Raw genomic sequence first — 27,307 nt, 5'->3', positions numbered from 1 at the left:
ACGGACACACGGACACACGGACACACGGACACGGCTCCGGCCTTTGGGCTCCGGCGGTGCGGGCATAGCGCTCAGCAGCGCCACCTGGCGGCCGCTCCTAAAAGTGCATGAGGCCCGCGGGCTCCGCGGTGCGGCAGAGCTTTCTATGGCCAAGGCAACCGGGAGAAGGATTTGTTTTCAGTGTAAATTGGAGCCTCTCTGCTGAGAGATGGGGGCACGTGTAGGAGAGAGGTGGTTCTATAGGAGGTGGGCTGTTGCATGCAGGGTGCAGGGGAAGGTCGCATGCCAGAGGAATGTGGCACATCCTGGGTCATGCTGTGTGCTGCCCTGCAGGAGGGCTGGCAGAAGGGTGCTGGGCAGGGATAGAGGTTTTCTGATGCTGACAGGGCCCTGTGCCGATGTGCCAAGGTCTGTGCTGCTGTTGTCACATTTAATCCAGCCTTTGCCTCGACCTTTGGTGTTTGCCTGAGCGCCAAGCTACTGCCCATCCAGAGTTCATGTGCACGTGGGGATTGAGTAACTGAGGGGAGGGGAGAACAGGGGCAGGATGCAGGGAAATGAGGGGTGAGCCATGGATGTGGGGGGAATACAGTTCCTGGGGGTTAGAAGGTGCGTGCCCATCACAGAGGAACTGCACGAGGGCCCTCTGTCCCAGGAGTGGATGCATGCATCTGTTGCAGTAACTGCACTCAGGAAGCAGAGTGTTGTATGAGTCCCCTGTGCAGTGGAAATGCTAAGTGACAGCCTGAAGCAGTAATTAAGCACCTGGTGAGAGGGCAGGGCTAACCCAGGGGAGCTCAGGTGCATGCAATGTGCTGACTGATGGAAGGGGTCTAGCCAGGATCCACCCCTTCCCAGCCCTCATTTAAGGGTTGGCAGTGAGAGAAGGGGGTCTCACTGAAGATCCCTGCCTACCTGAGGCTTCCTGAAGGTAAACAAGCTTTCTCCTTTGTTTCTGCATCTTTAGTTGCTGCATTTAGGTTTGTCCTCATTTGCTGCAGCCAAGGATTTTGCCACCCCGTTATTATTGCTGTACTTTCCACGTATTATAGTGTTACACCCTGTATGGTATGGAATGCACTGGTATTGCTGTGGGGCAGTGAAAAGAGATTTCTCCTACTTGTGTGTCTGGGAACCTCTGCAAAGAATAAGGGGAGAAGAGAGGGTGAAGGCGTAGGTGGCTGCTGCAGAGTGAGGTGAAAAGCGTCACCTTGGGGCACGCTCTATCATCTGCCTTGGGCTGGGAAGGCAGAAGGCTGTGTTACAGCATGGGGAGGTTTAGGGAGAGGGGGTGACAGAACAGAGCTGACTAGGCACGGAAAAGCCCTGAGCAATGCTCACTGTGCTCTGTTGTTCTCTGTGGCTTGGGCATGAGAGTACAAAGCTGGCAGAGGGACCTGTTGGGTGGTAACTTGTGGGGTGATTGGTGGGAGTGGGTGGAAATGGGGTGCCAGGATGGTCTCTGTACTGTCTGGAGACTGATAGTGAAGATGCCACATGCCGTCAAAGTTGGCAAATGAGTTTTATTAAAGGTTAGCCTGACTGAAGGCAGGGCAGTCAGGTGTTCAAAGGAAGCACATTGGCTTTTCAGGGGGGAAACAAGCCAGAAACCACAGCTCCCCCCCATCCCCAGCTTCTAAGCCTTCCCACTTCCCCTCCCCTAATGTTCCCTGTGAGTTCAAAGGGCTCAATGTCTGCCTCTTATCTCCAGAAGTGCCCCTGTGTGTTAAGTTCTCATGTGGCATCTTCAGGTGAGGTGAAGGAGCTCTCATCCAGTGCCAAGAAGACCCAGAATGTCCAGAGGCCGAGGAGCCACGAGGAAGACCTGTGCTGGCTGCACAAGATAGCAGGTCACGGTGTTTTTTTCAGGGAATACAGATGTGCAGGTCACACTGGAGAACACAATGCAAGATGCTGTTTGCCTCTCATCTTGATGTGACTTGATCTGTAGGCGTCCATGGCAGCTCATGGAGGAAGAGAGATGGGTGCAGATGGATGGAGACCCAATGACGTGCCATGTTACTGCTGTGCTTACATTGCAATGCTGTTTGTGTGCAGGGCTCCTGTATGGACTCACAGGTGGTGATGGCAATGGGGTGAGTTTGTGTTGCAGCCGAGGTTTGCAGTGTGAAGCGAGGATGGAGAGTGCTGTTCTGGGAGCAGGGATGGAGCTCTTGGAGCTGCTGTCAGTGCACGTGTCCTGCTGAGTGGGCAGTACTCACAATCATACAGGTTGGAGAGAGCACATAACTGATGTGGGGCACAAACATGGCATGTGTATTTCCAAGAAGTCTGAATAGCAGCAGCTTTGCGTAGCGTTAAGGTGTCTGTGTGCCATGAGGAGGGGTGGGAATGCAGGGGGGGAAGGGGTCCAAGACCCATCCACGAGCAGAGAAGGTCCCAGAGCGGCTCAGATTGAAAAGATGGGCTGTGAATGAGCATCCATGGGTGGTGGCTGTGTGCTGTAGAAGTGGAGGGAACTGTGTGGCATCCTCCTTTCCATGTGCACATCAGCCCCATGTGCACCTCTTGGCCCAGGGGAGCGAAGGGTTTGAGATGCTGAGACTTGCTGAGCGATGGGAAGAGATGGGGACTCCTTTTATGGGGGAACATTGTCCGAAAAGGCTCAGGAGGGATGGGATGAGACAGAGTCTGTTGGGGTTGCAGCCAATTTGGTGACACCTATTCTGTCTTGTCAGTGTCACCATTGGGGCACGCTGAACCATTCTCCCGCAGCTTGCGCATGTAATCGTGGGGGCCTTTGCCCTCAAAGGCAGTGGGGCTCTTGTAGGATCCACCAATCTTGTCCCAGAGGGTGAAGTACTGCCCGTAGTTGTAGTCAAAGTAGAGGTGGTGGTCGGTGTGGTGGGCAGAGCCATTGATGACGTGCCGCAGCAGCTGGGGGACGCGATAGTCGCCGTCGTGGATGGAGATGGTCCAGACATTGACGAAGATGTAGAGGCCCAGGTAGGTGACTTTGTGCAGGGGGAAGAGGAAGGGGTAGATGTGGTAGGGCAGGCTCTGCATGAAGCCATCCACGGGGTGGAAGGCATGGCTGGCGAAGGGCGTCGCGATCTTCCAGAGGTGGTGGGGTTTGTGGAAGCGCTGTGGGGAAAGGGTAGGTGCTGGGCCAGAGGCGAGGGGCTGAGGCCCATGGGATAGGAGCCCCTCTCCAGGCCCACCTATTTTGGGATAGCTACCTGTCAGCATCACTGAGGATAGCTGTCGTGTGTGGCTGAGTGACACAGGAAAGTTGGGATCAGAGAATCTTTGTAGGTTTTAACAGACTACGAGCTCACTTGCCAGTGGGGATGCAGATGAGGAAATGTGACCCACCCCCACCTGCACCCATCCCCATTTCTCAGGTGGTGTCAATACCCTGCTGACAGCCAGCTCCCCCAAGAAGGTTCTCTACCTTATAGAACAGCCTGTGGTGGAGGCCTCGGTGTATCCAGTAGATGCCCATGTCAGTGAAGAAGAGGAAGGACAGCATGCTGAGGAAGACTCCAGGCCAGCCTAGGGGAGGGAAGTCATGTCAGTGTTCCTTCTGCATGTGCCATAGCTCTAAAGGGTGAGAATGAGTAGGAAGCTGGGGCTTCCTGTGTGCAGAGGTGGAGGAAAGAGAGCAGGGTCATGGTGGAAAAAGTGAGCTGGGTCCTATGGGATTATACAGCAAGGGATGGAATGTCATGCAGCTAGGAAAGGATGTGCATCCCGTTGGCACTCTTGACCCTGAGGTAGGGGGTTGGCTGTCATGTGCGTGGGCTGACAGGGTGCCAAGGGCATAACTCAGAGCTGAGATGTTTTGGAGCTGGGAGGTGGCCTCTATTGATGTTGCCAGCATTATGGGCTGCCAGCTCTGGCAGGAGTTTGAGGGGGTATGGGAGGTGTCTGCAGGTTTTTGGTTCAGAATGAAGAAGAAATGTGTGGAGATGGGGGCAGAGAGCAACAGAGAATGAAGGGCAGGGGGGTAGCAGGGCCTGGGCAGCAGCTCACCATAGGGGGAGTCCTGAATGTTGTCATATAGTTTGCTGTAGCCCCGGACCTCAACAAAGAAGATGGCAACGGTGGGGACACTGATCCAGGGCAGGGAGCGCAGTGCGTAGATGATTTCCCGTTGCACCTGGTTCTGTAGGGAGGCAGAGAGGGAGCCAGGTTAGGGGACAGCATGAGTGGAAGCAGAGTGAAGTACACAGTACTTGTTGTGCCATTGAGGCCATGGGCAGGCAGGGAGGGCAGGCATTTGGCATGCTGTTTGGTATTTGGAGCAGATGTTCAGGTGTATACCTGGGGGCAGGGTGTGCAGAGAGGTTGTTTTGAGGAGAGCTGTGCTGTGGGTGTGGAGAGTAGGTGCCGGGGTAGCCTGGAGTGTAAGTGATGTTGGTGGGGGAAGAGAAGGGTCTCGGGTGCATTGGACCTGGTAGTGCAGAAGTGAGGCTGTCATGCAGGGTGAGAGGTTGATGAGTTTGTGTGAGCAGTGTGCTGAGTCCAGCAGTGAGGAGGGCTGAGCTGCAGACAGCCAAGGAGGTGGTTTGTGGTGCTGTGTGCAGTGCCTTGCTGTTGGGCTGCTCAGGCCAAGGTGGGTTGCCTGATGCAGGGATGAGCTGCTGGGCACGGTGGCTGATGTCAGTGGTCACGAGGCCTTTGGATCCTGCCCCGAAGAAATCGCTAGGTTAGCCCTCAAGCAATCAGGCACCTTTTTTCTCTGTGACTTCTGGTCTATATTATGCGAGTTTTCATCTATTCTATTCCTGTAGTTGATGCCTTTTGTGTTGTGTGACACCCATTCTATGCAATGCCTATTGTATTTTAGTTCAGGCCCATCCTGTTCTGTTCCCAACCACATGTTAGAGGCCAGGGATGGGCACCCACCTGTCATCAGCTGCCCAATCACCACCAGGCCCAGCTGTGTGGGTGCTGGCAGCACTCTGGGGCTGTTGCTGAGAAGCTGGACTTGGTGCCTTTGGTAGAAGGAAGGGCCATGTGCTTTGGGTGTTGGAAGCTAAGGGGCATTGGGGCCTTGAGGTGTGAATGCAGGGCTGGGAAACAGCAGGCCCAGATGTGGGCAATGCATGTGTAGGGCTACTGGGGTAGGACAGGACCCCCAGTCTGGAGTGAGGTGGGCAGGTGAGGTTGGTGCCAGAGTGTAGGGTGTGAGAGGCATTGTCTGTGGGGTGGCAGTGTTGTGGATGGGAGAGTATGGAGGCAGCAGGGATGGGAGTGAGAAGGTCAGGACTGGGAGGTGCAAGGTAGAAATGGGGCCTTTGGGCTTGCAGAGGGGCTTAGGGCAAGTGCCAGCGTCCTTGGGGAGAGCCAGGGTGCTTCTGTATGGGGAAAGGCAGCACCCTGTGTTCAGGTGATAGGAGTGGGGCATTATCTGAGTGGTAACAGATCAGAAGATGGTCCTGAAAGCAGAGAGACCCTGGCTGGGGGTCAGTCCTGCCCTGTTATGTTCCATCAGGGAGTGTCAGGCAGCTTTTGGAGGAGATGGGTGGCAAAGGAATGCCAGCAGCATCTGGGATGTGCTGGGAGGGAGCGGGGTGCGTGCAGCCATGGTACCCACCTCGAGGAACTGGGGGTGCTTCTTCAGCTCATGGTCGAAGATGAAGTAGTAGCTGAGGGTGCCGAAGAGCAGATAGAGGGCGAGTGCTCCAAGGTTGGTGATGACGAAGAGGCTGAGCAGCTGGCGAAAGGGCTCGTCCTCTGGCCAGCCCGTGGGGTACACGTAGGGTGTGAGCAGGTGGTGGTCAGCGACCTCCAGCACCAGGTCCATGGTGGGTCTGGGGGAGACAGACAGACAGATGGAGAGGAGGCCTTGCTGGGTGTTCTGAGTGGAGGTTATGCAGGCAGTTGTGCTTTTATAGGGGTGTGGGGTGTTTGTGAGCTGTCAGGTGGGGCTGGGCTAAGAGATGGAAAAGTGGGGCAGTTGGGAGGAGTGAGTGGGGCTGTTTTGTGTGAGGAGAGGATGGGGGGGGCTCTGGGATCATTGGGAAGGGGTGGGAGGCTGTGCGGTCCTCATGGAAGGGGAGAGGAGGAGGACGGCAGGATTGCCAGCCCACGGCACAAGGGATGGGGCCCAGGAAGGCTGTGCTGGGTCAGGGGATGCAGTTAGCGGGATGGGAGCAAGGATGCAGAGGAGCGGGGCTGTGCTGTTGATGCCCATGTGTTGATGGAGCAGGGATGGACAGGAGGCTGCCGTGGTGAGCGAGTCGGGGAGGCAGAGGGGTGCTGCCTTGGGGCCCATCCTCCTCCCAGAGCACTGTGCTGGACACTGGGCTCTGCGGACCTCAGCAGCGTGTTAGGTTGGCGTGGAACCCCAAAGTGCTGCGGCCGGGATCTTGCACGGCTCTGAGCCGTGCTGCAGGACACGGAGGCGGTGAAGCCGGTCCCGGTGCCCTGGGCGCGGTAACGGCGCGCTCCTCGGGTGCTGCGGGGCTGACGAACCCCCGTGGGCTCCCCCGAGGCAGATCGCCGTACCGGAGCCCTACGATGGGCTGCCTCCCCCCCGTTCCCGGCTCCCACCCCGCGATCCCCCCGCGGTCCCCCCGCATCCCCTACCTGCCGGCGGGGCCCGAGCGCGGCGGTGGGCGGGGCGGCGCCGCCCTCTAGCGCCACGTGACGTCACGGCCCCGCCCACCTCGCGCCACCGCCGCCGTGCCGTCACGCGGGGGTGGGGCGACAGAGGAGACCGCGGGTTCGAAGCCCGGGCTCGGCGAATGGGCGGGGATCCGCGCGGAGTCGGGGCGGCGGTACCGGGTGGTGCCATGGGGCGGGCGGGGGGTTCGCTCGCCTCCCGAATCCGCGCGGAGCCTTTCTGCTGTGATACCCACAGCTTCTGCTCCCACACAAGCCCGCCTGCCCGAACCCCCTGCTTAACATCGGTGCCTCCCGGCCTCTCTCCCCGCTCTGTTCCACCACGCAGGACGACGCTGCTTTACGAAGGAGTACAACGCTTTTTATTCCCACGCAGCCGTGTCACAATTTACCAACACCAGACCAGTCACCCACAGAAACGACCCCCAGCGCCGACCCTCGCCCCGACCCCCGGCACCACCCCTGTTGTGCGGTGCTCCCACCCTTCCCTCACCCCTTCTCTCTTCTTCTTAAGCACGCTTCTCTCTCCCAAAAGCACTTCCCATGCCTCTCCGCCACCCCCAGACACACGCTCAGCCCTCTGCCCCACACCCCCACCGCTCCCTTGGATGGAGATCTGAAGGATGATGAGTTCCCATGCTGTGCCAACGTCCTCCGAGCCGAGCGCGCTCCTCCGTTCCGCACCCTGCGCTGTGCCACCTACCTCTGGCTGCATCCCAGCGCTCTGATGATGCCGACTGTTCTGAGAGATTGTCCTTGTCCCAGGAGGGGCAGAAGCCCCTCTGAGGGTACAGATGCTACATGTGGATGAGGCTCAGCCCATCCCCCTCTGCTAACAGAGGTGCTGCCCACCTGGGCAAAATGCTACAGGACAGAACCTGGGGAAAAGCTGCAAGCCCTGTGAGTTTCCTGATCTCTGTTACGGTCAAGGTGCATTCTGTGCTTCCAGTGATCATCCCTCCTCACTCCAGGTCGATTCCAATCTCTCCTATATCTGTGGGGCCGGCTCGGCAGTGGGTTTGTCGCTGGGGGTGCTGGCTGCTACCCTACAGAAACTCAGGCTGACACGAGAACAGTACATGGCTGGGCAGCAGAGCCACCCCTATGAGGTTGGGTCCTGCAGAGCCGCCCACAGCCACAGCTGTGCCACCACCAGAAGACTTGCTTGGGCTCGGCTGTCTGCTGAAGAGCTGGAGACTGCAAAATGAAAAAAGGTTACGTGTATCGATGCAACAGACACTTGCAAGTTAGGTGGGACCTGCAGGCACCCCCTTCCACAGACCCCAATGAGCTGATCACCTCTCAGCTGGGAAGCCCATCAACAAGCCACTGCCCAGTCTGCCTTGCTCCTCCATATAGCCCAGCTCCTCTGCAGATACTGATGCGTGCTGCCAAACCCACACCGCCCCAAGCAAAGCCCCACGTGCTCCCTGTAGACTGACTGCCTGACGAGCCCTTCATGGTAAAGCAGCACCAGATTTGCAGCACTCCATGTCCGCACAGCCAAATGCCTCCATCCCACTCCAGCTAACCCAAGGCGTGCATTATCCAAGCCTCATATCTGTCCGGATCCAAAAAAAGGCTGCCTTCCCTCCTTCTCTGGATGCCAGCAGCCTCTCTGTTGCACAGATGTCCCTGCCCACCCCACACGATGACAGGGCCAAGCCCTGGTGCTTACCCCTGCAGCTCTTGCCGTCCCCTTGCAGTGTCCCTGTCACACAGCTGCACAGGGGTCCATCGGCTTGACTCGTGCAGATCTGCTCACAGCCACCGTTGTCCTCACACCAGTCTGATCCTTTGTGCATGACAGATAGTGAGAGATGCTGCTGGATCCTGAGCAGCCCTCAGTTGCCCACCCAGGATGCCTACTCCCTCCAGTGATGGGAAGTCCTACTGGAACTCCCCCATCACCTTCCAGGTGCTCACTCCCATGTCCTGGCCATCTTTCCTTGCACCAAGGGGATCATCACATAAGGTGGAAGACCCGTCATGCCTGTCCTCAGGATGCCACACACTTACGTTTCCTCCGAATGGGCCCCACTGACAGGATCTGCTCATGGGCCTCATGAGTGAAGGCGCTGGCTGAACGCCGGTGCTGGGGGCAGTTCTGCATGGAGATGTCAGCACATTTATTACTCTTGGCCACTGACCAAGCCCTCTCTACACACCTCCAACCCGGACCCCCAAGAGACCCCCTTCCCCCCCCCCGACACAGCCAGGATCTTCCCACAGCAGAGCTCTCCTCCCTGCAGCCAGAGGGAGGTTCAATCCTCCCTATCTCTTCCTCAAGGCTGCCTCTCTGGCTGCCTCTTGAATACAAGCCATGCACAACATGTTCCACCTCCGCCTCAGAAAACTCCCAACCCCAGCAACCCTCAGCCTTAGCCTCCCTTACTATTTTGCAGGAGTACTTCTCCGAGTCACACAGTGAAACAGCACAGTGCAGGTGGACTTCATCGTAGTCCCCGATGAACTTGAAGACAGTGACATGGAAGCGACAGGTCAGGGACACCCCGTTCTCCTCTATGCCAATGGTGTTGTCCTTCAAGTTTTGGCACCTGCGAGCAGGAGAAAAGCTGGCCATGGTGCTTCTGTGACCGGGACCCTCCTTTAAGCAATACTTCTTGCTTCTGTCCCTATGAGACCCCCTTGGGCAAATCTTTCAGCTATTCTCCTAGATGTCACTGTACCTATATGAGCATCATAGGACCCATGTTTCTGCACCCCTATGACACATGCCAGTTTTGGCTAGGATAGACCTAGGTGTCTTTGTAGTAGCTCCTTTGGAGCTATGCTTTCCATAGATAACCAAACCAAGGTGCCTGCGGTCACTCACCCTCCCTCAATGATGAAGTAGCGCAGTTTGTCATTGCTGTCCCGTGAGGGTGTCGCATAGCACTTGTTCAGCATCAGGATCAGGTGGTTGGAGTCAGCCCCCACCACAAAGACCCCCACGTAGAGCACGTCCCGCGTGGTCAGCACCACTTCCCCCTGCCGGTACGGGTGCTTGTAGGAGGAGTTCTTGTACAGGGCCATCTTGGTTGTGAAGCTTCCTTCCTGCGTTGGCACTGTCAGGTTGATCACACTAATAAAAAGAAGAAAAAAAAATGAGTCTTGGACCTCGCACTGGCTGTTGTTTGCATATTGTAACCTTGCTGTCCATGCACACACGTGCACTGCTTGCCCTGCTCTGACCTGAGCATTGGCCGCACGACTGAGTCCAGAGAGATCTTGATGTCCAGCTCATAGGCACAGGAAAACTCCACATTGATGGTCCGGTCCCGGGTGATGATGTTGCCTGTGTTGTTCGCACTTTCAATCCACACCGTGTTCTTGTATACGATGTGAGTGCTGTTGGACTGCAGAAGGCAGAACGTGGCATCCCTCTAAAGTGACCGTCTCTGATCTCCCACTTGTGGCAGATGCCTCAGACCCAAAACATGTGGTGTAGCTCTGAAAATACCATTTCTCCTACCCCAATATGACCAAGGCTCAAGGCAAGATGCGTCCCACGTGCTGGCCACCTCTTGGATCCTTTCACCCTTGACAAACCACCCTATAACACACTGTGCCCTTGCTGCACTTCCTGCCCCATTGCTCCCAGGTGAGACAATACCCAGTGCCTGCAGCATCCACCCCTGGGCCCATTAGCCCATCACCCTGTCCCACCTGCACCAAGTTGCCGCAATTGCCCTTGGTGTTGTTGATCTGGAAGGAGATGAAGTCCTCCCCCTCTATGCCAGGACAGTGGCGGTCATTGACCCGTACGCCCTCGCGCTCGAAGCCCAGCTGGAACAGCTTGCACTTGGAGATGGACACCTCCATTTGTGCAGCTTTGCACGTCACCTCTGCATCAATGATATCATGGGTGGCTAGGAGAAAAGGAGAAGGCTCATGGAACCAACTGAAAAGACACCCCAGGCCCAGGTCCCCATCCCAGACATCCCTCCCAGCCCCGGGCTCACTGTTGCCGTAGGGTGGGGGCTCAATGCAGCCACACAGCTCCCCACCATCATCCAGCTCGCAGGTCCGGTTGGGGCAGTCGGCGCCAGCACAGGGGTCCTCCACCACTCCTGCTAAACAGCGCGAGACGCACCTTTACCCTTGTGCTCCGGGCCCAGTGCACTCTGAGCATCCACAGGAGCCCATCTTGCTTACAGCAATTCTCCTTCTCAATCCACTCGGTGCCCAGGATGCCGAAAGTACGGCACGCTTCACCATAGGCAGCCAGTGAGCCGCACAGCTGCACCTGCTTGCGGTTGTAGCAGCCATCCAAGAAGCAGGACTCGTAGAAGGGCAGAGGGTCCAGCAGGCCGTAGCAGGGCTGGAAGAAGCCCTTCATGTCTGTCAGCTTCAGGCAGTAGTTGTCGCTCTGCAGCTTCTGGATCTGGACGTTGTCGCAGGACGCGGCGTACTGGGAGTACTGCAGCTCGTTGCAGCTGCGGGCACCAGACACGTCGTGGGGGGGAGGGTCCCCAACTTCCCAGCCCCGTGCCCCCCACCACATCCACCTCACCTCTTCTGCATGCCGTTGGTTTTCCAGCTCTGTGCCAGCACCACGCTGCTGACCACCGGCTTGCCCCGCAGCGTCGCGTAGTCGTCCGCCGGGTCGCCGTTGAAGTTGCCGCACAGCCCGCACACCTTGTTCTGCAGCCGGTCTCCGATGGTGATCTTGATGACGTTGAAGCCGTTGTAGCGGATCTGGATGTCGGGGCCGGAGTCGATCACCAGGAAGCCCTCCTGGCTGTAGATCTTGGTGGAGAGTCCCGTGACGAAGGGGATGCTCACGAGGCTGCCATTCACCTGGCACAGTTGGGAGGACGCAAGGATGACATCCCTTCATCCTCCACTGGGCAGGAGCAACGCCTCCCTGCAGTCTCCACTGATGTTTTCCAGCACCCCAAGCATGCAAACACGAGAACTCTGCTTTAACAGCTGCCTTTCTTAATTCCAGCGAATCACTCTGAAGTCCTTGCCTCCCTTACATGCCAGCATAAGGCCACAGTGCAAACCAGCCCATACAAACATGCATAGGCTCTAGCTCACAAGTCCTCTCCTGCTAAGACAGGCCACATGTGATGTCTCTCCACCCCAAAATCAGAATGCCCCTATGCATATTCCACATCCTCCTCTGTTTCCACCTGCAGATTCTGTGATAAAATCAAGCAAGGATAACTTTAAATAGATACAGAGGTGATGAATGCACAGCAAGATCCAGTAGATCATAGAATCACAGAATGATTTGTGTTGGAAGGGACCTTTAAGATCATCCAGTTCTAATCCCCTGCTATAGGCAGGGACACCTCCCTCTAGACCAGGCTGCTCACAACCCCATCCAGTCTGACTTTGAGGGGGCATTCACAGCCTCACTGGGCAATCTGTTCCAGTGTTTCACACCCTTACAGTAAACAATTTCTTTCCAATATCTAGTCTAAATCGACACTCTTTCAGTTTAAAACCATTGAACATTTCTATATAAGAACTAAGCCTTCCCTACAACTTCTGATGATGTACTACCGTAACTAGTGTTCCAGCCATGTAAAAAGACAGAGTCCATTAGATATTGATGCTAAGAGCAGTCCCCTTCTATTTAGGTGCCAGTGTTCTCCAAATTTTCTTAATTACTATGGCAGATTACATGATGGTTTCTGCAGGATTATATTACACTGGCATGATTATTCCCTTGGATCTGCGTCCCCCTCTCACCCAGGGGTTGCATGAGATACGGGCACAGTGATGGGCACTGGCTCACCCCGCTCCATCAGACCACCTTGCCTCCCAACATTCCTCTCAACCTGGCCAATGTCCCAGCCCAGCACAACAGAGAGCGGCTGCTGGTCTCACATGAAGCTGCTTCTACCGCTATGACCAGCAGTGTCACAGGAGGAATCACAGAATCACAGAATCACAGAATCGTAGGGGTTGGAAGGGACCTCCAGAGATCATCGAGTCCAACCCCCCTGCCAAAGCAGGTTCCCTATAGCAGGTCGCACAGGTAGGCATCCAGGCAGGTCTGGAACATCTCCAGAGAAGGAGACTCCACCACCTCCCTGGGCAGCCTGTTCCAGTGCTCTGTCACCCTCACTGTAAAGAAGTTCTTGCGCACATTTGTGCCCCGACCTCAGCAAGACCTCACCTTGACCGTACTCCTGTCACTGATGAGGATCTGCTCCTCGTTGATGTAGAAGTACACAGGGGAGATGACGGTGAGGTTGGGCGAGGACCACTTGTCGAAATTGATGATGAGCTGGAAGGAGAAGTCGGGCAGCTTCTGGCAGATGGTGGACAGCACGAAGGCGCAGTTGGCGGGGAAGCGGAGGAAGGCGCCGTCGAAGGTGCGGAAGACGCCGCCTCCCGCCGCCAGGCAGAAGGAGCTGCGTGTGCTGAAGCAGCCGCGCACGCCGTTGCGCGAGGCGCACTCCTCGTCCGACTTGCAGTGCCGCGGGTCGCACTGGATCAGGTTGCGCCGGAAGCAGCGGCACCGCCGTGTGCAGTCCCCGTTCCAGAAGAGCTGCTTGGGCTGCAAGAGCAAGGGGCGGCGGGTCAAGGGGGTGGGAACCTCCGCGAGGCCCGCTGTGGACATTCTGCATGGATTTACTCACTTTCTCCATGTAAAAAGGGAAATCGGGTGATGATGACTGAGCAGAGAGCTCAGTACACACCGAGCAACTCCCCGGAACAGAACCAAACTTGCCAGCAACAGATAAGCCTCTAGAGTGAGCCGTACAGTGAGCACGAGTCCAAAGTGGGCGAGCAAAGTGGATGTGCCCAAGCATCTCAGCACAAAACGAAGCAAGTGACTGCAGCTACAGGGAAGGGCTGCACTAATCTCAATGCACTGAGGACCAGAAGGGAATCTTGCTGTAAATGTGCATCATGCAACCCACTGGTTGTGTAAAGCTCTTCATCAAAATAATACCAAGAATGTATTTTCTTCCTGAGACCGGTGCAGACGTCATACCTACCTGCTTCCAACCCAACAGACAACAGGAACATGAATGTCTGACAAAGGAAATGTGGAGGATGGCAATGGCACCTAGCTGTCTTCAAGCCACTCCTTCCTCAAAACAGCACTATAACAGTATCCTGCACCATAACAGTAATCCTGCCTCTGCGCTGCCTCTGTCCTTTGGGATCCCATGATGCATTACAACTGCTGTACTGTGGTGTGGTGGTGATAAATGCATCACACTGATAGATCAGAATCCCAACGAACATCACATGGTCACAGATAAGTAGATTTCATAAGCAGCACTATGCTCACTGCATGCACAACAACATGGCTGCAAGTGCTGAACATCCCTGCTCGCCAATCCCCTGTCCCAGCATCCCAGCACCCTCTCCCAAAGCATCCTCATCCAACAACCACACGATGAAGGATGTATGATGTGCCAGAAATGACTTTGCTCTCCTCTGTCCCCCTGGGCCTGCTGGCACCCTGTCATATCCTGCCCTTGTTTTTTGCTCATCTTGAGTCACACAGAACCCTGCATGGGGAGGTCAGTGTTTCCCATGCAAGCCCTGCTTTGATCCTTAGACCCTTCACCACATACCATGGTGACCAGGCACAGCGTGACACCCTACAACACATCCCTGGATCGCACATCCCAATCAAGGATCATCACAAAGGGTTACAGTAAAGGCACTGAGGGAAGAATGCTCCCAGCATACCTCATAGTATTTGCCATCAGAGTAGCAGCCGCAGTTTTGGGGCAGGATGCAGCTCTTGCCATTCAGCACGTAGCCAGGGTCGCACTGGCAGCCCTCCACGCAATAGTGGCCGCAGTCGCTCTTCAGGCGGATGGCAGCGCAGCGGGGCTGGCACAGGGACACACAGCTCTCATAGTGGCTGTTGGGGGGACAGCTGACAGCTGCAACGAGAGGGGAGAACACGAGGGAGGTCCTGCAGATTAAGGACTTCTCCTACCTGCTCCTTCCAGCCATAATCTCACGGGGAATCATCACAGATTATTGTGTGCTGGGAAGGTCACACTGGGATTATTGAGTCCTACTGCTGGCACACAAAGACTGTGTCTTGATGCATACAGTGCACAAACCCTTGTTGCTGTCTGCTGCCCTGCTACTGGTCACTTCTGCTGACCCACATGCTGGGTGACAGGGGTGCTCCTGGTGGTCCTATGGACTCCCAGATAGCATGGGGACACATTTCAGTGTATGTGCCACTGACAGCTCGCCTTGGCCACTGCACACCCAAAGGTGCCACCAGCTCACCAGGAACCATGTGGGGCAGGGACATGGGATGTAGGCACGCAGCCATGCTGCCCCTGTGCTGCTGTAACAATTCCTCCAGAGCTGTGAGATGGTTTGTTAGGAGGAAGAACGACATAAATTTAATTTTTGGTCTTGTTACTGATAGCAATTACTTCCCAGCTGATTTGCCAGATAGAGCGGCTGCCAGGGAGACTCATGATTCCCACCCTCAGGAGCCTAATTGAACGCTGCAGTGTAATCTCATTGACAATAGCAAGCAACCTCATTAGAGAAAACACTGCTGGCTGCAAAACTCACAACTAAAACTCCTGGGGAACAAATTCACCTGCATGTGCCTGTACCACTGTGGCCCTGGCGTGCCCCTGGTCAACTCTGACATGGTGCCACTGCCATGACGTTGACACTTCCATTGTCCAGGGGCTTCCAATTGACCACCTTTCTATATTGGTGATCAAACTGAGGACTCAGAGCTAAGGGCTAAATAAGAGCCTGCTGGCAGGGCAGCACTTACAGCACGAGGTGAAGTTCCTCCAGCCAATGATGGCGATGCCCTGCGTCTGGCACGTGCTGGCATAGTTTTGCAGCCAGCCACAGGCTGTCTGCATGGCTCCCCCGTCAACGCACGTGTCAAAGAGGCAGTTCTTGTAAAAATAGCTGGGGTTGATTTTGCTGTGGCACTTGGCGAAGACACCGCTTTGGCTGGGAATGAGGCTGCAGAGCTGCTGGGGTTTCCAGAAGCCTTCTACTTTGCCACAGGCTGGGCAGCGGTCGCCACAGCCCACCCGACAGAAGGTGTCCCGCTTGGCCCAGCTCTGCACGAAGTCAGTGATGCCAAAGGCAGGCATGCCACCCGCAGCCACCAGGTCATCGTCAGGGTTGCCGTTGTAGCGGCCGCAGAGGCCGTAGGTCAGGTTCTGGAAGCTGCGCGGGATGGTGACGGAGAGGAAGGTCTTCCAGTCGTATACCACCTTCAGCCCAAAGTCGGTCTCCACCACAATGTGGAAACCAAAGGCGAAGATGTTCACTTTGCCCTGGCCCAGCTTCAGCGGTAGGTAGAGCCTTTCGTTGTTGATCTGTGGGGAAGGAAATGAGACAGCAAGATTTTGTGCTTAGGGAAACCACCTGTTGCTCCAGGAGCCACAGCTGGGGTGGGAAGCCATCACCCCTCAGCACCGCCCGACCCTCACGGCCCCACTCACCATCACTGTGTACTTGTAGGCACGGTGGATGACAATGTTGTAGTTGAAGACCTCCACCTCCACTTGCTTCACCCACAGCGCCAGGGAGGTGTCACGATCCTCGTTCTTGGCAGTGACAGTGAACGTGGGGAAGGTGTCTGACCGCTCTGCACGCGGCCGTGAGATGGTGGTGCACAGCACCAAGGCACAGCTGCTCTGGAAGTCGAACGAGAAGCCATCAAACGTCAGGTAGTGCCCATAGCCAGAGACGATGCAAGAGGCATCAGTGCGGACGTGGCAGTAGTAGAGGCCATTCTCTTCTAGGCAGTACTCATCGTCCTTGCAGGAGATGTTCTCGCAGTACACACTGTTGTCTGAGCCATTGCAGTAGCAGAGGAAGTGGCAGGAGATGTCCATCCAAAAGGTCTGGTTGGTGGCCAGCTGGCGGCCCTCAAAGTTGCAGCCGCACTCACCGCGGGGCACGCAGCGGGAACCACGCAGGGCAAAGCCCTCGTCGCACTGGCAGCCCTCTGTGCAGGTGTCCATGCAGACAGGGCCCGTGGCTAGAGTCTCACAGGTCTCCACGCAGCTCATGCACTCCTCAAAATGGCTGTTCTCTGGGCACGCCAGGGCTGGGGGCATCAAATGAAGTATGTGAGTTAGCAGCTCCCGCAGCCATGGTGCAAGGAGCACCGAGGTGGGGTACAGACAGAAGGTGGACATGGGGTGAATTCCGACCCACTCAATATAAATGGAGAACTAGTCCTAGCAGCCTGCCTTCCACTGGGTATTCCCACTCCCTCAGTTACTCCTACTCCTCTCTGCCACCTCCCCCCTCACATGCCGAGTGATGCCACCTCCTGCCAACCCAAAAAGGACATCCTGCTTCCCTCTTCCAGATGGACACCCCACTTAAAAAGGACGCCCCACTCCCAAAGGGATGCCTCTCTACACCTCGCACAGCAGAGACGTGGGCTGCCTACTCTGTGTAGCCATGCTGGAGATTTTTCACATTCGCTGCTGAATTATGAATGTTTTCCCATCAACGGTAAGTTTACAGCCACAGTTAAAACATGCTATATTCAAATTATCCTCTGATGATGGCTTACTGTACTGTCAGCCACCATCTGCAGCCCTGGAACGCTCCTGCACGGCATCGTAAACCTCCTTGTGTCTCCTGAAACACCATCACAAAACTGCTTAATGGGGAAATCTGTCTCTGTGGGCAAAGGTGCCACTTAGAAACTACCAGTGATAGGTGAGATGGAGTATCCTCATCTTTGGGTCATGCTGTGGTCTCACTATGCACTGGTCACCTGCTGGCTTGCCCTTCCTGATACGAGTGAGCTCCTGACCGTGGTATGGCACAAGCTTTGCAAATCCTGCCTTGCAAGTGAAACAGCTGAGAGACTTTTGGTATGGGAGCAGAATGCAGCCTCTCTCCCTTTGGTGTGCTACTGAGGAGATGCTTTGTATGCCTCAGTCTCCATTGCTGAGGATGCCTCCGTTGGATGTAGCTCTTTTGATGACACCAACCTCTGTGGTAGCCAACAGAGCAAGAAAACAGCTCCAGTTTATGCAAGTCTGCCCACCCACTCCTGTGATTTCAGACTTCTATAAATGCTGTACATTCTGTGGTGCTGTTTTGCTCCCAGCAACCAATAAGGTTGGGGGGTGCCTCTTTTAAATGCTTTTCAGTTTTGTTTCATTACGAGGTACACACCAGCGACAAGGCACAGGGCAAGGTCCCATAAAAAATGGGGACCGACCTCTGAACACCCATCAGCTCCAAGAAAAAGACCCATGCCAAAGCAGAGGGGGCTACATCTCCTCCTTAGCGCCCCAGATACTCAAAAGCTTTTGCAGACTCACGGCAAAAGCTGTGGCTCCTCCACTGGCCGACGTCCACCTCGGCGTTCTTGCAGGCACTGGCATAACGTGCCACTGCATCGCACAGCTCCGACTGGTTGCCTCCGCTCTGGCACAGGCGGAAGAGGCACGTTCTGTAGTAGGCTGAGACGTTGACCACGCTGTGGCACTCCAGGAAGGAGCTGTTGGTGGGGTCATTGATGATGCCGCAGTTGGAGCGGCTCCGGTAAGTCTTGAGCAGCTCCGAGTCATTGTTGCACGCCTTGAGGAGGTCCCCGCACTCCCCGTTGCAGATCTCATCGAACGTCGTCCAGCTCTCCAGGAAGAGCTCCAGGTTGTCCGTGCACTTGCCCTTGGGCGTGCAAAACTCATCACTGGCATTGCCATTGAAGAAGCCACACAGACCCCCGGTGCAGTTGAAGTAGGCGGTGGAGAGGCGGATCTCCAGGAGGCCTGAATCGTAATAGCCAATGCTCAGGAGCCCCTCTGACTCCGTCACGGTGCCGTTGTCAGTGCGGTAGATCTCCAGGTGGCCAGAAGGGTGGAAATACGGCAGGTCCACATCATAGCCATTCACCTGCAAGGGAAGGCATTAGTAAGGGCAACGTGACTCTTGCAAGGTGGTTCCCTCTGCACCACGACAGGAAGGCTAAACCTGGCCTCCACCCTTGAAGGCTGGGAATCTCCTTCACATGGCAGGATGCAGTAACTTCCTTGCATTTCATTCGAAGAGCAAATTCAAGTAAGCTAGAGGAGAAAACAGCAGCATTCAGAAAGCCTCCTGATTTGGCTTGGCAAGCAAATAGGAATAGCAGTGCTACAAGGCAGAATGGCCATGGACAGATGCAACCCTACATTAAATCCTATCATACAGACACTATGGTATTGCCTTCTCCTCTACCTTGATGGCAACTGCTCCATCTGCTCCCAATGAAGCCTGGAACTTAGGGCTGCCTCACCTGACTGCACCCTTCCTGCATCCTGCACCACTGCTCACTGCTAATAAATGCTTGGCAAATAGGAAATAGCTGGGAATTTTAGCAGGGGTTCCAGTTAACAGTTTGTGACAGCACAGCATTCTGCCTGCTCCACTGTGGCTGTCTTGGCTTGACAGGACAAAGAGCAAAACCTCAGCTGCAAAACAGAGTAAAAATGGGTATGGCTAGGATTCAGAAAGCATGGAGACCTTCAATGTTGGGGTACTACTTCTTTTCCACAGCTATTTTGCTGACTATAGCCACTTGTATTTCAATCAAAATACAAGTGTTTTCAAGATATCTTCTGCTTTCCCCTAGCTCTTTGGTGTGGAGGGGTTGCATGAGCTGGGTTGTGAGAACAGGATCTTGGTGAGCACCTGTGGTCTTCTCACCAGTGCTGGCAGCTGCTGTGAAGTCTATGGGATGGGGACCATGGGTGGATGCAATCCCAGTCCTTCTACCTCTTGCCTTGGATGTGAGAGATGAGTAGACTTTGACTCTTGTGATGGCTCTGATCTCAAGGAACAGTCCGGAGCCGTACACCTATAAGCTCTTCTCCACGGGGACACCGTGGCATGGCACAAGCCTATGCCTCCCACCTTGGTGACGGCCTTACCTTGACCTCCGACAGGCTGGCTCCTCCGACCTTCACCTCCTGGCCAACCACCTGGATCCGCACGACACGCAGCCCATTGGGAGCGTATCCCGGCTTCTTCTGGCTGATGTCCACCTCGATGAAGTCAGGCTTCTCCAGGCAGGTTTTGAGCAGCGTGTAAGAGTGCTCCAGAGGGTAGGGGAAGGTGACACCGTCAAACGTCCGCAGCACCTGGTTCTGTCCCACTGAACACAGGCCCTCCCGCTTCGGGTAGCAACCCCGGTAGCCATCCTCAATGGTGCAGACCTCTCCTTCTGGGCAGCTGGTGTTGAAGCACTTGGCCTCCCCGCCGTCCTCGCACTGGCACTCTGCTGTGCAGTTTGCTGTTGCCCAGAACACCTCTCCGATGGCGTAGTACCGTCCGTCCACGTCACAGCCACACTTCTGCACAGGGACGCAGCGGTCGGCGCTCAGCACGTGGCCATCGTCGCACTCACAGCCCTCGGTGCAGGGTGCAGTGCAGCGCAGTGGGGCTGTCAGGTCTGAGCAGGTGGCAGGGCAGCCACTGGCACACACTGAGTAGTGGCTGTGCTCTGGGCACTGCACGGCTGCCTCTGCAGGTGCCGAAGGGACACAAACAACAGGATGACCGTGTTACCATGTGGTTCTGAGCTAGGGACCTCAACCTAATAAGCCACACCGTTGTAAAATGACCCAGCATTCCCACTTTAAGGTAGACTTGGATCTTCCATTTCTCACCCACGCCTTGTTGGCCATTCTTAATGCAAGCAAAAACTCCTCTGAAGCAGCTCCTGCACCACTGAGCCTCCTGCAACTATTTGCTACCCAAAGCAAGGAGGGTGCACTGACCAGCATACTGCTAGCCAGCCCCAGCTCGGGTGCAGGCTGTTAGCACAGCAGCCCACTGCTCACACGGCATCCCTGAGTTCCCCCCTCTTGCCTGACTCTTGCCACCCATTGGCTATCATGAAACTCTCACACTGCAGACAAGAAGGACCAAGTGGCTTTCGCCAGAACCCCTCTACCTCAGGCAACATCATTCCTTTCATTTCCCTCATCTCTTTTGTTTCTCCCATTTACATGGTCCCCCATCCCGGCTCTCTCCCACGCCAGGACCTCAGGCAGACTCCACAGCTTGCCCCCAGCACCAGCACACCCACACTTACCGCATCCCATCTGGGCACGCCATTCTCCCACCGGGATGCCCAGGCCTTGGCACACCGCAGCGTACGCCTGAATGGCTTGGCACAGCCCGGAGCCGTTCTCCCGGGCGCTGCACAGATCATAGACACAGCTGTGTACGAAGGCAGTGGGGTCCACGACGGAGCCGCACTCCCACAGCGGCCCGCCGCTCTTGTTGAGGAAGCCGCAATATTCAGAGGAGAAATAGAGGGATTCGGTGGAGACGTCGCAGACGCTGCAGTTCTCCACGCAGCCAGGTGAGCACTTCCTCTCGGGGTGAGGCACTCGCCAGCTCTCGCCCAGTTCTGGCACGGAGGAGGCCAACCTGCCATCTGAGCGCAGCGCATCGTCCTCGGGGTCTTTGTTGTAATTCCCGCACAGACCGCACGTGCCATTGATGTACGTGCCAGGAACGGAGATGGAGGCATAGTGTTGGCCATCGTAAGTCACCAGCAGGCCAAAATCAGTCTCCAGGGCTGTGGACAAGCCGCTTTGGTAGACTTTGATTGCGCCCAACTCCAGGGAGATGGGTAAGGACACCACCAAGTCATCCACCTGTGGGAACATGAGCAGAGGACTGAGCCACCGTGGAAAAAAGCTGAAGGCTTCATGTGAGGGGTATAGGACCCCACTGCAGGGCCTTATGTTTATAGATGGGTGACATGATCTAAAGTGGTCACAGGATGGGTTGATGGTTGGACTAAGATGGTCTCAGTTGTCTTTCCAACCCTAATGATTCTATGATTCCAGGAGAAGGCTGGCCAGACCTCAGGCCTCGGTTGACCCATGGCTTTGCTGTCATGCCTTCCACCCTTCCCAAGGAATACACAAGACTACTGTCAGGATCTCGCCATCAGGACCAGACCTGGCAAGTTCCAGCTGTTCAGTGTAGCTCTTACCTTGGCTTTCCCAAAGCTGCCCTTCGGGAGGACAATCTTATGCGAGTAGACCTCCACAAAAATGTCCCTCAGCCAGGAGACGGAGGAGCCGCCTCGGTTCTCATTCTTGGCCTCCACGTTGAAGTAGGGCAGCTGGGAGCCTGGCCAGCACTGCCTGGCGAGGAGGTAGGAGCAGGAACCCTGGAAGTGAAAGAGGAAGCCATCGAAGGTGTGGTAGTGCGGATCTCCGAACACCACGCAGGTGCTGCTCTCCACAGGCACGCACTGGAAGAACTTGATCTTCGGCTCGCATGCTTCGAATGGGCCGCAAGCCATCTCCTGGCAGAAGATCTCATTGTTGAAATCCAGGCAGCGGCACTTGGTGCTGCAGTTTGAGTTCTCCCAGAAGATCTCGCCTTGATGGAGAAACTGTCCTAAAAAGCATGGAAAAGAAATAAAACACTTACATTGGAACTCCATCCACAGCTAGAGGCACAATGTCACTCAGTCACACAAGTCTTGGGTTTGCTTCTGTGACCTGCAGAGAGAGCTGGGGGCTCTGCAGCTGCTCTGGGGAGAGCACTTCAACACCAGCACTGTGCTTGTGTGCCACTGTGCTTGCTAGCTTTGCCCTTTTTCCTATAATAACTCCCTTCAAGTGGCTTTGCCCATCAAGGAGTGCCTCTGTCATCAGAGGTTAAGAGACAATTCATTTCCAATCCAAAAGAGCTCACAATAACTAGGGAATCAAAGATCTGCTGATGAGTAACTTCCTATCCATGCATAGGTGATGATGGGAACCAAGGAGGGGATGCTCAGCCCGCTGTCACACAGAGGCTCTGTAAGGGAGGCAGGTTTCCCTGGTGAGAGACGTGAGCAGCAGCAGAAGACAGGCAAAGGGTGGCAGACGTCTTGAGAGATTCCCTCTCCTCCATATGGTTGACTTTCACACCTCTCTTTCAGGAGGATGTGTGAGCTGCCTGCTTTACCTCTCCTAAACTTTTTGTGCTCTTCCATGCCTCCAAAAAAAACCAAAAGACAAAAACCCATTTCCCAACTTCTTGCAACAAACAACAGCTCTTCTTAGGCTCAGCAGCTCCTGCATCAGCTGTCTTGGTGCATGGAGTTTTGCCAAATGAGCTCTGTTATGCATGGCGAGCCTCATCATCTCCAGCATCTCATGGTTCATCGCCTCTTGTGAGAGCAAGCAAGCAGATGCTGGGACACACAGACCTTCTGGTGGGATGTGCACACTGCCCTCGAGGCTGGAAGCAGAGGCTGGCTTTGGCCCCATTGCAAAACCCGGCCTTTCTTCTTCTGGTGGCAGCTGGAAGCTGTTAGGGTGGTGGGAATCTAAGCTTCTCTTGGGCTGAAAGAGCCTTTGGGGTGTGCAGGTCTCCTTTGGTACGATTCTAAATGTTGCCTGTGAAGAAGCCAAATGTCCCAGCATGGTGTGACAGCATTTAGCAGCAGGTGACAACCTGCTTGTTGTGCAGACTCCCAGAGCACAGTACATGTTCCTGATAAATTTTATTTGCCCAATAGCAATGCCTTTATCTCTCCACACCACAGTCCTTGTTCTGTTTCTCTGTGCATTTCATCCCTCTATATCTCCACAGCAGAACTGACGCACATGCAGACACTGTAATTGGTGCAGGGTCATGGAATTTATCCTGCTCAGAAACCTATGATTCTTCCCACAGAAAGAGAGGACATGAATCATGGAATCATAGAATCACCAAGGTTGGAAAAGACCCACAAGATCCACAAACATGGGATCATTCTGACAGCTTTTCCCATCCCAGGGGCAAGAGGACAAGACTGTCCCCAGGTGCTTCCCATTGTCCCTATCAGCACTGCAGAAATTAGTCAAGATGATGGCCTGAGTGGTATTTGACTACTGCAAACTGACCAGCCTTTAACATCACAGGCCTGGACAGCAGAAATGAAAGCTTTTAACAATGCATTGCTGATAAATCTGCAGGGATGCTACAAAGCCAGCACCGATGACAGCTTTGTTCGCTGGTGGTTTGAAATGGCACAGTGCTCCCAGTGCTCTGTCAGCCCCCCTGTTTTCTCTGAGCTGCCCACTCAGACCTTGTCTGCCTTGGCAAAACCACACTTGTGCAGCCCGGGGCACTCAGACTGCAGGACCTCTTGCTTTTCTACATCCCACAACATGTAAGGCATCACCACTCCTCCCTTACCTCTCAGGCTGCAGCCATTGGCTGGATCTATTTCTCTGCCATCTATTTTGAAAGCCCAGCGCCCCGGGATGTTCACGTTGGTTGTTTGCTCTATATTGACTATGTCTGGGGTTCTGGAGCCTGGGATGCTGAAGAAGTTGCTGATATTTCCGCCGTTGAAGCCAGCCTAATATGGATAGAGAGCAGATTCTGTCAGGTATCCTGCTGCAGGAAAGCAGCTCGGCAGTTCTGTACCTCCCTGCACCCTGCAATGATTTCCAGGCATGCTGTGTTAATGGGGCTTTTCAGGAATCTGTTTTCAGGTAGTTTGGATGCAAGTGAAAACTCCACAGGCACAACAAGCAGAACAGATCTCTGCTTACATATTTATGCACATATAAATGCAAATATGTGCTCCTGGGCATGGCTAAAGCCCAGAAGGGACAGTTCAATGCCTGTAGCCTTTAAGACACATCTCAGCAGCACATTTTTGGCAAATGGGGTAGCTGTGGCATGGCTGCTAGCTCCAAATTCTGCGATGCCCATCTACAGTGCCAGGGATGCTGAACGGACAGGAGACACAAGGAAGCACAGGTACATTAGGAAAGCTGTGGGCAGCCATCCGAGAGCTGGAGAGGGAGCAAAAGCCTCACCTGGGCCATCACCCCACCGAGCCCAGTCAGGGGGTCCCCTCCGCTGGCCGTCCCCGTGGTCCAGCTGATCTCTTGGTAATTAAATATGGCAAAGGATGACACCCCGTCGGTGATGAGAACAGCTTGAAATGTGTTCACCTGGGAAAGCACCAACAGATGCACAGCGTGAGGCTGCTTTTCTCCCGCTGCCCACCCTTGTGCCACCCGCGCCCTGGGGGACAGCAGGAGCACCATGGTGCTGTGCAGTAGGAGCCAAATGAGACCCAACACACAGTGACCCCAACCACTCCATCCCCTCCCGTGCTTCAGTCTGGGGAAATCACAGCGCTGCTCCCCATCCAATTCTGTGCCAATAGATGGCAGCAAGAGAATAAGCTTGTGTGAGACCAGCAGCCGGCTGCTATGACCCGTTCTCTCCCATTACCCTCTCTTAGCTCTATTTCTCGACATGTTATCTTACCCAGCTCCCTTCAGCATTCATATTCCACAATGCGATTAACGGTGCGTTGCAGCCGAGGCAGCCATGTACGTTATGTGTTTGGCTTGGCTGCCACTTCCCATCACTACCTGCTCAATCTGTCCTTCCTTTCACTTGAAATGACTCTGCATTTCCAGCCCCAAACACTCAGACAAAATCAGGCCCCGTGCAAGAAGGACACACTTTGCTGGCTGGGAAAGCAGCATAAATCCCTGCTCCTTACATCTACACTTATACAGACAGAAGGTGCCTGTACTCTGCATGCTTTCTCCATGCAACAGTCTCCCACGGGATCCCTTCAAACACAACTGTTTATCTCAACCAACACAAACTTCCCAGTTTGGCACTTGTGGCCAAAAACACACTGGGCATCCATGCCATACAAATATGCCATCAGAAGCCACATGCTTTTGCTCCGTGGCCACCAAGAGACTGGAGTAACAACCGTGCCCCCGAGGCTGCATTCCCCAAATTGTTTTCTGCAGCTTTTCTGCATTGCGATGAATTTCCTGCTTAAGTTGCATTGCGCTGCTCTGCATGCCAACCCAGAGCCTTGGCCACTATCGAGCAGGAATGCTGCTCTGTACCAAAATAAATTGCATTGTGTTGCAAATGTGATTCTTCAGGCAATACACGAACCTCTATATTGCTGGCTGTCTGGAAATATATGTGTGTGTGTGTGTTTTTTTCCTGCAAGAGCTGCCAGGACTGGCACAAAAATATGCATTACATCTCGAGCCTCTCTAACAAATGGAAAAGAGCTGAACGGCTTATTGAAGCCAACTTCTCGAGACAGAAGCAGCCAACTTCTGGCACTTGCAGCGTGCAAACAAATACAAAAAGTCCATTTCCCCAAACGACGGCAGGGAGTCCTCACACACTGCCTGCACCCCAATCTCCTGTAGGATGGCGCAGACCTCACAGTGGCAGCTGTCACAGCTTACAGCAATTTAAATGGCATTCAAGCTGGGAAAAAGACTGCACTGCCATCCCCATGGCCATGGCCATCCCCAGGGTCAAGCCCATGGCCATCCCTACATTCATGGCCATCCTCACAGCCAGCACCATGCATACCACAGCTGTTGCTCTTACCGGCGTCGTGCTGCTCCCCCCGTAGAAAGTCACCTCCTCCCAGGTGACGACGAAGACCCAGCTGGCAGAGAAGGATGCCATGTCCTTGAAGTACTTGCGGATGTCCTTGGAGGCTCTGCCCAGCAGCTCGGGGTCGGTGCTCTCGCGGTAGTAGATCTCCCCACGGATGCCATTGTGCACGTCGGCCCAGAAGGGCGCAACGAAGGCCCGGCCATCAGCCAGTGGGAAAGCTTCAGGTGTGAACTGGCTGACCAACGAGTTGAAGGAGATGACGCCGTTGTTGTTCACCTGCCCGAGGAGATGGGGTCACTGGAGAGAGCCCTAAGCAAGCTGCTGGCCCATCACAAAACATGGAGTGAGAGTTTTGTGGTAGGGGATGGTTTGTAACGATGGCAGCTCATGAGAGCTCCTGGCCAGATGGACTCGTAAAACCCCAGGCAGAACAAAACCTTGGGAAGTCTGCACAACCAGGCTCCTACAGACCAGTGGAGGACACATCAGAATGCCATGCAGGCTGGCACCCAGCTCAGCTGGGATCCGCCTCTGGTCCCTGTGTGCACCCAGCCTTTGAGAGCTGGCTTTACGGCTGGGTAGCTGCAGGGCAATGGATTATTATGCCACAGCATGTGCAGTGTGTGCCCCAACCAGCAGCCAGGATGGATGGGGCTTTGGGCAACCTTATTTAGTGAGACTTATGGCGCTTTAGCAGGCCTTGGAGTTAGGCAGTCTTTAGGGTCCCTTCCAACCCAAACCATTCCATGACCCCATGATGCATTTAGGGACACACAGAGAAGTGCTCACCCCTGACAGCCCACTCCAGGAGCCCTCCCAGTGCCAGTTGTCACTGCTCTGCCATTTGAGCACGGCAGCATCCCACCCTTGACTTAGGCAGCTCCACACAGCTCCAAACCACCCTTTATTTTTTCCTATGGGTCTCTGCATGTTCTCGTTTCTTGTCATGGAACAGGAATAATGTTCCTTGTGTCAAGCCCTGAGCTTCGTTATACCATTTAATCACCTACAAAAAAAATTTATTGCCTTTTATATTCCTTCCCCATGAACATTAGCCCATTAACTATACCTTTGACTTTCTTAATCATAAAACCTATCAGTTCATGAAATCTAAGAACTTGTCAGGTGGGTGCTAATAAATCTTCCCACTCTTGACGACAGCAAGAGCGCGTTTAACGTGCAGCCAAATGACAAAGAAAAGAATAAAAGGAAAGTCTGTTCTCCACTTACATAAACTGTCCTGTATGGGGCTCCAAAGAAGATGAACGGAACAGAGAGCTTGATCTCAGGAGAGCTCCCATCATCCACTTTGGGCGTTTTTGTGTCGTTTGGCCAAAATGGGTACAGACTTGCCATGGCG

At 54.7% G+C, this 27,307-nt stretch overlaps 2 protein-coding genes and 1 long non-coding RNA gene across 3 annotated transcripts; 1 reads left to right on the top strand and 2 right to left on the bottom strand.

The window, feature by feature from the left end:
- The first annotated feature begins 756 nt into the window (after window positions 1-756).
- On the top strand, window positions 757-8,421 carry LOC128087553 (uncharacterized). Its single transcript, XR_008209898.1, has 2 exons — window positions 757-931; window positions 7,159-8,421. It is a non-coding gene; the product is annotated as an uncharacterized LOC128087553 (long non-coding RNA).
- Window positions 1,506-6,670, bottom strand: SC5D (sterol-C5-desaturase). Its single transcript, XM_052697208.1, has 5 exons — window positions 6,559-6,670; window positions 5,564-5,780; window positions 3,997-4,129; window positions 3,416-3,516; window positions 1,506-3,105 (listed from the first exon to the last, which is right to left on the bottom strand). The coding sequence occupies exons 2-5, from the start codon at window positions 5,771-5,773 to the stop codon at window positions 2,683-2,685; spliced, it is 867 nt and encodes a 288-aa protein (XP_052553168.1). The 5' UTR covers window positions 5,774-5,780; window positions 6,559-6,670; the 3' UTR covers window positions 1,506-2,682.
- On the bottom strand, window positions 7,678-27,307 carry TECTA (tectorin alpha). The gene is made up of 22 exons (XM_052697209.1): window positions 27,178-27,307; window positions 25,936-26,223; window positions 24,366-24,503; window positions 23,734-23,899; window positions 21,548-21,960; window positions 20,633-21,203; window positions 19,467-20,059; window positions 17,877-18,450; window positions 16,026-16,636; window positions 15,338-15,899; window positions 14,266-14,465; window positions 12,731-13,114; window positions 11,111-11,397; window positions 10,753-11,033; window positions 10,560-10,670; window positions 10,264-10,466; window positions 9,790-9,953; window positions 9,431-9,679; window positions 8,990-9,152; window positions 8,614-8,701; window positions 8,273-8,389; window positions 7,678-7,791 (listed from the first exon to the last, which is right to left on the bottom strand). The coding sequence occupies exons 1-22, from the start codon at window positions 27,301-27,303 to the stop codon at window positions 7,697-7,699; spliced, it is 6,384 nt and encodes a 2,127-aa protein (XP_052553169.1). The 5' UTR covers window positions 27,304-27,307; the 3' UTR covers window positions 7,678-7,696.

This window comes from Tympanuchus pallidicinctus, unplaced genomic scaffold, assembly GCF_026119805.1.
Source record: "Tympanuchus pallidicinctus isolate F22 unplaced genomic scaffold, pur_lepc_1.0 scaffold30, whole genome shotgun sequence".
Lineage (NCBI taxonomy): Eukaryota > Metazoa > Chordata > Aves > Galliformes > Phasianidae > Tympanuchus > Tympanuchus pallidicinctus.
This window is presented reverse-complemented; position numbering and strand designations above follow the sequence as displayed.

Bases quoted from the DNA above. Each gene is read 5' to 3' on its own strand.
- SC5D (XM_052697208.1), bottom strand. From the start codon at position 5,773: ATGGACCTGGTGCTGGAGGTCGCTGACCACCACCTGCTCACACCCTAC. The intron at 3,517-3,996 runs GTGAGCTGCTGC...TCCCTCCCCTAG, and splicing joins CATTCAGGACTCCCCCTATG to GCTGGCCTGGAGTCTTCCTC. The intron at 3,106-3,415 runs GTAGAGAACCTT...CTTTCCCCACAG, and splicing joins ACCACAGGCTGTTCTATAAG to CGCTTCCACAAACCCCACCA.
- TECTA (XM_052697209.1), bottom strand. From the start codon at position 27,303: ATGGCAAGTCTGTACCCATTTTGGCCAAACGACACAAAAACGCCCAAA. The intron at 8,702-8,989 runs GTAAGGGAGGCT...ATCTCCATGCAG, and splicing joins AGAAGTACTCCTGCAAAATA to AACTGCCCCCAGCACCGGCG. The intron at 7,792-8,272 runs GTAAGCACCAGG...TTCATTTTGCAG, and splicing joins GGACGGCAAGAGCTGCAGGG to TCTCCAGCTCTTCAGCAGAC.